Source organism: Mus pahari, chromosome 5 (genome assembly GCF_900095145.1).
Source record: "Mus pahari chromosome 5, PAHARI_EIJ_v1.1, whole genome shotgun sequence".
Classification (NCBI taxonomy): domain Eukaryota; kingdom Metazoa; phylum Chordata; class Mammalia; order Rodentia; family Muridae; genus Mus; species Mus pahari.
The window spans coordinates 102,208,946-102,218,603 of NC_034594.1; the positions used below are offsets into that span (position 1 = coordinate 102,208,946).

Consider the following 9,658-nt stretch of genomic DNA (forward strand, 5'->3'; position numbering starts at 1 on the left):
TTCTGCTGACTGAGCTACCTCCCCATCTCCAAATTAGTCAAGTTTTGAGCTACTGTTGAATCAAGGCAGCATGCTGTACTTTTGACCTTTGGAGTTGAGTACATTCCTGTTTTCTGGTTGAGATTTTTTTTTTTCTTTTTTAAAATATTGTGCTGAGTCCTAGTTACTAAAGAATGCTGGCCCAAAGCCAAGTGGGCAAACAGAATCTTGAACTCTAATAGGGCAGTTGGCATGAACCAACTGGGCTGGCCAGGCCTCCTGACGGGTACCTGAAGGTAGACATAAAGGGGCAGAAGAGTCAATAAACTCTGATTTTCATGCTGATCTCTTGATATCAGAATTTCCCTTTTTGTATGTACACGTGTCTCCTCTGGTCCTGTGGAGATGAAAATTGACATCCACACTCATATTCTACCAAAGGAATGGCCCGATCTAGAAAAGGTAATGGTAACTAATGTGCTGGATTCTTTCTGGACCACATCTCATCTCTGTTCATAGATTTCTCTCTTCGTTCGAGATGGAATGGGATGGAATCCTTCTTCTTCATTCTTGGGGGGGGGGGGAATGATTCTTAAATTACTTGTTAGCTCGAATTTCCTACTATTTAAAGATGACCTTTACATTCATCTCAACAGAACAATGGGTCAAAGAAATAAGGGCCTTCTTGGAGGTCTTCTTTTCCCCTCAAACGACACAGCCTTTCAAATCCCTGGATGATTTAAGTCAAGCAGCTTTGCTGACTTTTAAATAGTGTGCTCAGCTGCTGGAAGCACACCTGCCAACTACAGGATCGAAAGTCATGGTTGCAACTAAAAGACCATTTAAAAAAAAAATAAAATGTGGTCTTTTTCCAGAAGTTTTAAAATAGGTTCTAGAAGCACCAGGAGATAGCTTTGTGAAATGTCTTTTCAGTCTATTTCAGGACTCTGTCTGAAACCTCTCCTGTCTGATCTTTAAGCTGTGAACCCTTGCTAGGGAGACCTGGGAAGCAGGTAACTTGGAAATCCCTAGATTTCTAAGTGACATGAAATATTTGTACAATGGATGTCTATAAGAGTGCTCTCTGTAAAAAGAAACGAGGTGGGATGGACCTGTGGGCATAGCTCATGATAATGTTTGCCTGCTGTGCGGGAAGCCCTGGATTCCATCTGAAGCACTCAGAGGTGGGGAAAGTATTTTCTGTATTTCCCAAAGGATGGAAACTTCCCTTAAAGACTTATTGTTCTCTCTGTCTCTGTCTCTGTCTCTCTCTGTCTCTGTCTCTCTGTCTCTGTCTCTGTCTCTGTCTCTGTCTCTGTCTCTGTCTCTCTCTCTCTCTCTCTCTCTCTCTGTGTGTGTGTGTGTGTGTGTGTGTGTGTGTGTGTGTGTGTGTGTAAGAGGGAAAGAGAGAAGAGCATACTGTGTACTCACAGAGACCAGAGACATCAGGTGCCTTTGAACTGGAGTTACAGGATGCTGGGAACTCAGGTCCTCTGGAAGAGCAGCACACATGCTATTATCTCTTCAGCCCACTCCCTTAAAACCTTTGAAAGTTGGTGTCAGTAGGCTGAGGAAGACAATAACACAGTGCATTCCAGACTGGAAGGGAAGGAAGGGAGGGAGAGAGGCAGGGAGAGAGGAAGGAAGGGAGGGAGGGAATGAGAACGAGAAAGAGGGAGGGAGAGGTACTGAAAAAGGAAGGGGGAACATGGAGGAAACTTGTAACTACCTAGATGTTAATTTAGGTCAATATCTGGTTTTATCCAGACTGTCATATTCTGGACTACTCTCACATCACTAATAATTTACTTAATTTAAGGTGGGGAAAAAAATGAATGAGCTCAAACACTAATGAAAAAGTGGTTTGTTGTGCAAGCAGATTTTCTTCTCACTGTTAAATCTTGTATGAAGATGCTAATAACCTCAGGCTCAGGGGATACCTTAGGTGGTGGGCACTTGCCTGCATGCACCAGGCCCTGGGTTCAGGCTCCAGCACTGCGTAAAGGGTCCATGACGGCTGCCCCAGCATACAGGAAGTGGAGGTAGGAGGAGCAGATGTTCAAGGTCATCCTCCATCATGCCAGAGTTTATGGCTTATATGAGACCCTGTCTCAAAGGAGGAAAAAAAAAACCACTTTTGATCTCAAGCCCTTCTTTGTCCATTGGTAAGTGAGCGAGGAGGTAGGCGTAACAGATTAAAGTGTAGTCATAGAGCTGGGCTGTCTCTGAAGGCCTGCCCCATCACAGTCAATGGAAAAAGAGACCCTGGGGGCCTGTCTGCTTGGGAACTTCTTGTCCTGGTCACACCTTATAAAAGTGTAAACAACACTTCATGACACTATTGATTTTATGAGAGGCATGTCCTGGTCTGACTTCTGTGGAAGCCACAGGCAGAGTCCTTCTACTTACAATGCTGTTTTCAACAGCTTAGGAGGAGCCATCCCATAAACACTACATTGAATAAATTAGGTATAAATCACATTGCACTCCCTAACCTGACAGTTTTAGGAAAACATACAGACGTACACACACACAAATTCATGACAGCCCCCAGGTCTAGTGGAAGCAAGGAGTATTAAACTCCAAAGTCATAGGTTTTCATTTTGCTTGAACCTCAAAGCAAACAGACAAAAGGCCGTGCAAAATGCCCAGGGCTCCCATGGTGGCCTTTGTCCTGAAGCCTCTCAAGTGTCTCCCAGTCAGGACTCCTTTCTACCAAGACGTTTTTATGCCACCCAAGTTATAAATAGACACGTAAATTAAACATTAAGCAATTCTTTATTCTATTAAGGATAAAAAGCCAATTTTCATACTACTGAGATGAACATGTTTGTGTTTACAATAAAGAATTAAATCTTGGTTGAACATTTGACACTGCAGGACATAGAACACCATCAATGCTTTTTCAGAATTGATTTTTGTTCACATAACTATCAGTGCTGAGAATGCTATAGCACATAAATATGTAGTATACAATAGTAGAAGTAATTTTATGGCCATTCCACAAAGAATTGAGAATTCTGTCTTAATCCCAAGGCAAAATTCTTTGAGCTGTTCTATGAAACTCAAGTCAGCAAATCAAACAGCAATTTTCTGTTTGTTCATTTTTTAAAGACAGGGGTCTCATATAGCCCAGACTGGGCTCAATAGGTCACCAAGGATGACCTTGAACTTTTGACCCTCCTGCTGTTACCTCCTGCAGCACCTCGAGTGCTGAGATTTGAGACATAAGCCACCATGCCAGTTTATATGATGCTGAGATCAAACTCAGGACTTTGTAAATGCAAGGCAAGCACTCTGCAAGCTGAGCTACAGTCCCAGCCCTAGAATAGCAATACTTACAACAAACATTCTAACAGGGTACAATCTAAAGGTGTACTAATAGCATACTTACAGGCTGAAGAGTGATGGCCGGAAAATATTGAAAGTCTTTGTTTTCCATAATGAATCCATTGCGTTTCTCTAAGAGCCAGAAACTATATGTACAGCAGTCACTGCAATGTATAGCACACAATAGTCTTGATTCTCATCGGAGGTGTTTCAGGAGGCGTTCCTTTGCGTAGCACGGTGTGACAACCTGCACAGTACAAAGTGCACAGGTTGTGTGTTTAGAGCCAAGGCTTTGGAGAAGTTGCACAATGCAACATGAGCACTTCCTGCCAGAACCACCTTGGATTCATTACATGTCAGACACTGAATTAATTTTTGATCACTGCATGTTCTGCTGTTACACCCATTAAGTGACCACCACATAAGATCATGACCCACAGTTTAAGGGTGACTTCTAGATGACTCTCTCCCACCTTTACTTTCCTTGAGAGAGTGGTCAGTATAACACCCACCTAGAGAATGTCATACCAAGAGGGTCCCATGCTCCATGGTCTCTGCTTCTCTGTCTAGATAGGAATCTTGAAAGGGCTTAGAAAGTTCTGTGGTCTAAATTTTATGTCCTCTCAAAATTCATATTGAAACCCAAGAATGCACAGGTGGGACTTCAGGAACCAATTAGAACAAGAGGAAATGGGCTGTTTTTATAAAACAGGCCAAAGGAAACTCTGGATTTTTTTTTCTTATTGTAAGGCTCTGCAGGAACCAGAACAGTCTCTTACCAGAGCGTGGATCAGCTAGCTCCTTCATCTTGGATGCCCCAGCTTTCTGAAACTACAAGAAATAAAAGTCTGTGTTTATGCGCCTCCAGTATTGTACCAGAGTAGTCCAATGGGACTAAGACATAATAAATCAGAGAGGAATTTTCAGTTCCCATCACATACAGCCATACTACAGAAAGAATCCGATGTTTCATCCGATCTTTGCCTCCTCTCTCTGTCTCTGTCTCTCTCTGTCTCTCTGTCTCCTTTCTCTCACTCCTTTCTCAGCCTCTTTTCTCTCTCTATCATTCCCCCTCCACACTGCCCTGAAACGGGGTCTCATTATTTAATCTAGGTTGACCCCAACTTATGATTCTTCTGCCCCAGCTTCCCTGAGTGCCTCATTGCAGATGTGCATGACCACCCCAGCCTACTGCTTCAATTCTTACTGTGTGACTTAAAGTTAAAACCAACCTCTGCAGCTCCCTCACAAGAGTTTAAGCAGATGTCTCTGAGGGAGCACTGTCTGGCATCCTTGGGAAGAATCTTCCCTCTAGGTCCCAATAAGATTCCCCGTTTTTTTGAGCACAGAAGGCCATTTCCAGCTCAGCCCTAAAATGAAGACCCTCCCTCTCTCCATCTTGAACACCCAGAGGAGCCTAGAACAAGGCCTTCTTTTTGCAGGGAAGAGAAAGCTTTCCATACTAGACCACGCCGTTCTCACTTCCCTTCCCTTGCTTCCTACCCCACAAGCCTTTCTCCAGCTGAAGTCAAGAACTGGGCATCTATAGCTGGCAGTTTCCAAGTGCCCCACCTTATTTAAGTCATTATTTAAACTGCCTGGAAAAACTGAGAGATAAAAAATTGGGGAATACAGAAATGTGCATCCTGGAAACTTCCTAAGCATGCATCTGGGTGGCTTTTTATACCATCTCCCCCTCCTCGAGCCAATTCCATTGAGAGAAGTTAGTTCCAGTAACCAGGCTTCTTACCTTGAACTCTCCCATGCTGCAAGCATATAGAGGACACTTCATAAGAATAAGTAGTAGTCCTAATACTTTGCACCTCTGGAGATTAAAAAAACAATAGAGCTGAAGCGGTGCCTCAGTCAAGAACCTGTGTTCAATCCAGAGTCTATGTAAAAAGCCAGGTGTGGGGACTTGTAGTTGTCACCGAAGGTAAAGACAGACTCATTTCTGGGGTTTGTTGGCCAGTCCTATTAGACTAGTTGATGAGTCCCAGACTGATGGGAGATTCCGCCTCAGAAAACAAAGTGGATGGAACCTGAGGAGAAACAATACTCTACATATGCACCTGTCCATTCGCAAATGTATACTCACACATGAGCGCACACAAACACAGAAAAGTAGACAGGTGAGGATAAAATGTCACAACATATACTGTCAATGTCTACAATATTAACCAATCTTGACAGGTGAGGTACTTGATATTCAGAAATGAACCCAGAGCTTTGGGTCCCCCCACCCCCCACCAGAGCAGTCTCATCCCACCCAATGGAGAAAACTGGCCCAAGACATACCACTACTTTCTCTGTCCCAGTGTCCTCCCAGACACCAAACTCCTCCCAACTTCTCTCATTCATATAAACCCACAGAGGGAGCTTCATCATGGGATCACAACCCACGGGTCAAGCAATCAGATCTTTAACATTATGACTCCCAGAAGTTTCCCTGGGAGTCATACTGGTTAGCCAGTGTTGATATAAATGCCAATGGCCATGATTCCCTGAAAGATGGGAGTGAGTTAAAGAGAGATGTGTTTATGTGATGTGGTCTTTATGTGGGTTTTCTCTGTAGTCTGTTATTTCTAGCCTCTATTAAGTCTATATTAACAGAGTAGAATGAGTCGGATTTGATATGTATATGTGTGTGTGTTGTGTGCATGTGTGTGCATGTGTGTGTGTGTGCTTTGTGTGTGTGTGTGTGTGTGTGTGTGTGTGTGTGTGTATAGTTTGTTTTTTTGAGACAGCATCTCATCTATCCTAGACTAGCCTTGAACTTGCTACGTAGCTGAGGATAACTTCTGATTCTCCTACCTCCACAGTTCTGAAACCACTGGTGTATATATACCACTATGCCTGGTTTATACAGTGCTAGAGAAAGAACCCAGGTCTTTGCAAATGCTAGGCAAGCTCTCTACCTACCGAACCACATCTGCTCCCTAGCATTGACTAGAGCAGAATGTCTTTATTTCTTCAAATTGTTTCTTGTTAAGGAAAATATTTTAAAATACCTGTCTCTGATCTTTTCTCACAGTTTCCTCAAAGTTTCCAACAGAATAATGAAAAGAATAAGCCATTGCTATTTAGTTTGGAGAATCTTAAGTGTTTGGGGAAGAACTAATATCTCCTTTCAAATCTGTTTTTTTTTCTTCTTAAATATTAATAGACACACCCCCGCAACCCCCATTCCCTTGTGCAATGAAGGAAGAAAAGATCAGAGTCAACACATCTGGGATGATGATTAACTACTAGTTATAAAATAGTAGTTGACAGATCTTACATTTGTTACGTGCTGATAGTGATTTCAATTGGGTAGGTTCAGGATTCTTCTTTATATATATATATATATATAATTCACTTGACATCCTGCCCGCTGCCCCTTCTCCCAGCTACCCCCTCCAACAATCCTTCTACCCCTTCCCTCCTCCCCTTGTCCTCTGATAAGGTAGGTATCCCCCAACACTGGCACACCAAATCTCTGTGGAGCTAGGCACATCCTCTCCCACTGAGGCCAGACAAGGCAGCCCTGCTAGAAGAACATATCTCACAGACAGGCAACAGCTTTTGGGACAGCCCCTGTTCTAGTTGTTCAGGACCCACGTGAAGACCAAGCTGTACTTCTACTACATCTGTGTGACGAGCCCTAGGTCCAGCCCATGTATGCTCTTTGGTTGGTGGTTCAGTCTCTGAGGGCCCCAAAGGTCCAGGCTAGTTGACTCCGTTGGTCTTTCTGTGGAATTCTATCTCCTTCAGGGTCCTCAGTCCTTTCTCCAACTCTTCCATAAGAGTCCCCAAGCTCCATCCACCATTTGACTGTGTGTCTGTGCATCCATCTGAGTCAGCTGCCAGGTGGAACCTCTCTGAGGACAGCCATGCTAGACTCCTGTCTGCAAACATAACAGAGTATCATTCATAGTGTCAGGGATTGGTGCTTGCCCATGGGATGGGTCTTAATTTGGTCCAGTTATTGGTTGGCCATTCCTTCATTCTCTGTTCCATCCCCTTTGCCTGCATTTCTTGTAGACAGGATAAATTTTGGATTGAAAGTTTTGTGGGTGGGTTGGTGTTCCTATCGTTCCACTGGAGTTCCTGCCTGATTACAGAAAGTAGCCTCTTCAGGTTCCATATCCCTACTGCTATGAGTCTCATCTAAGGTCACCCCCATTGATTCTTGGGCATCTCCCCTGTCCCAGGTCTCTGTCTCATCCTCTAGATGCCCCCCACGTCCTCACCCACATCAGTTGCAGATTTCCACTCATTCTTAAGGTCATCTGACCATCTTTCCTGTGTCTCCCCACACCTGATCCCAAACCTCCCCATTCCCTTCACCATCCCCTCTTCCACCCAGTTCCCTCCCTCCATCTGCTTCCTGTGACCATTCTGAATGAGGTTCAAGCATTCTCACTTAGGCTTTCCTTCTTCTTTAGCTTCTTTGGGTCTGTGGAGTATAACATGGTACCTGCATTTTATGGCTAATATTCACTTATCAGTGAGTGCATACCATGCACGTCCCTTTGGGTCTCAGTTACCTCAGTCAGGATGATATTCTCAAGTTCTATCCATTTTTTGCAAAATTTATGATGTCTTTGTTTTCAATAGCTGAGTAGTATTCCACTGTGTAGAGGCACCACATTTTCTTTATCCATTCTTCAGTTTAGAGACATTTAGGTTGTTTCCAGTTTCTGGCTATGACAAAGCCGCTATGAACATAGTTGAGCAAGTGTCCTTGTGGGGTGGTGGAGCGTTGGGTATATGCCTAGGAGAGGTATAGCTGGGTCTTGAGGGAGAACTATTTCTGGTTTTCTGTGAAACCACCAAGAAAGAAAATTCCAGTGACTTGGGGGAGAGAGGTGACTCAGTGAAGTGCTTGCTTTATAGGGGAGGAAGGCCTGAATTACATCTTCATAACTTATATTAAAAAATAATCCTGCAGTCCTTGAACTGGGGAGACAAAGACACGTGGATCCCTGGGACTCGTTACTTAGCAGAAATTCTATCTCAGAATCAAGGTAGATATTGCCTAAGTGGCAACAGCTGAGGATTCCTCTGTCCTCTGTCCACACATGCACCTCCACACATGTGTGCCCACGGAAACATACATGCATTATTGTTGTTGTTGTTGTTATTGTTGTTGTCGTTGTTGTTGTTTTTGAGACAGGGTTTCTATGTAGCTCTGGATATCCTAGAACTCACTCTGTAGACCAGGCTGGCCTCAAATTCAGAGATCTGCCTGCCTCTGCCTCCTGAGAGCATAGAATAAAGGCCTGTGCCACCACCAACAGGCTTCATACATGCATTTTTAAAACAGACCATCTGAGGTGGAAAGACAACAGATTTGTGGGAACAAAGCTAAGTTGTTTCTGGAGAATCAGGACTCACTCTCTGCAGTTACCAATAATAGGACCTTGGCTCAGGAATCCAAGGGGGAAATGCTTTGGGTTAATCGATAGTGTAACTTTTTGCAACAGTGATATGGTGAAGTCCATGGTGAAAGCTGCTTCAGGCTAGTCTACTGGGATTCTAGATATGTGTCATGGTGCCAACCTTTTTTACATAGGTTCTCAGGCTCAATTCTAGGTCCTCTGGCTTATATTACCAGTTGAACTATCTCCTCATCCCATAATTTGACTCTAAACTACAATTCTAAGAAAATAGTTCTCTTTTTCTTTTTTTCATCACTTGGGAGTTCTATTGAGCACGAGATGAAGGTGTGAAGTCCCCAAGAAGTTAAAATATCATTTAACAGTTGGGAAAAGTAGCACATACCTGTAATCTCAAGTACTCAGGAGACTGAAACAGGAAGACGGATTCAGCCAGGAGGGAAAACATCTCAAACAACAAAACTAGTTTCTTCTTCCTCCTCCTCCTCCTCCTCCTCCTCCTTTCAAATGAGACAGAGACTAACATAGTTCAAGCTGGTCTCAAACTCACTATATAGGCAGAATGGCCTTGAACTCTGGGTTCTTCTGCTTCCATCCCCTGGGTTCTGGGACTAGAGATGAGAGCCACCTTGCCCAGTTTATTCAGTACTGGGGAGGGAACCCAGGGCTTTGTGCATGCTAGGCAAGCACCCTATCAACTGAGCTACACCCCCAGCCCAGATATAGGAGTTTTTCTTTCTCTATACATCCATCGATTTAAAGGGAAATTGATTTAATGAAAATATTGGACAGGTATGGAAAAGGGAACAGATAAGAAGATGGCGCGTGATAGGACAGAGTTTGGGGCCCTGAGCCTGGAAGATGCAGCTTGGCTGCAAGCCCCTCTTCTGTACTGATTAAGTCTAACTGTGACCCTCCTCATTGCAGAGGTTTGGCCCCTCTTCTGTACTGATTAAGTCTAACTGTGA

General features: G+C 43.8%; 1 protein-coding gene across 1 annotated transcript in view; it reads left to right on the forward strand.

Annotated features, from left to right (window-relative positions):
• Positions 1–261: 261 nt before the first annotated feature.
• Positions 262–9,658, forward strand: part of Acmsd (aminocarboxymuconate semialdehyde decarboxylase) — a 38,327-nt gene continuing 28,930 nt past the window's right edge. Inside the window, exon 1 of the mRNA XM_029538686.1 lies at positions 262–490. Coding sequence (XP_029394546.1) covers positions 385–490 — 106 coding nt within the window. The 5' untranslated portion in view covers positions 262–384. The remainder of the gene's footprint in view (positions 491–9,658) is intronic.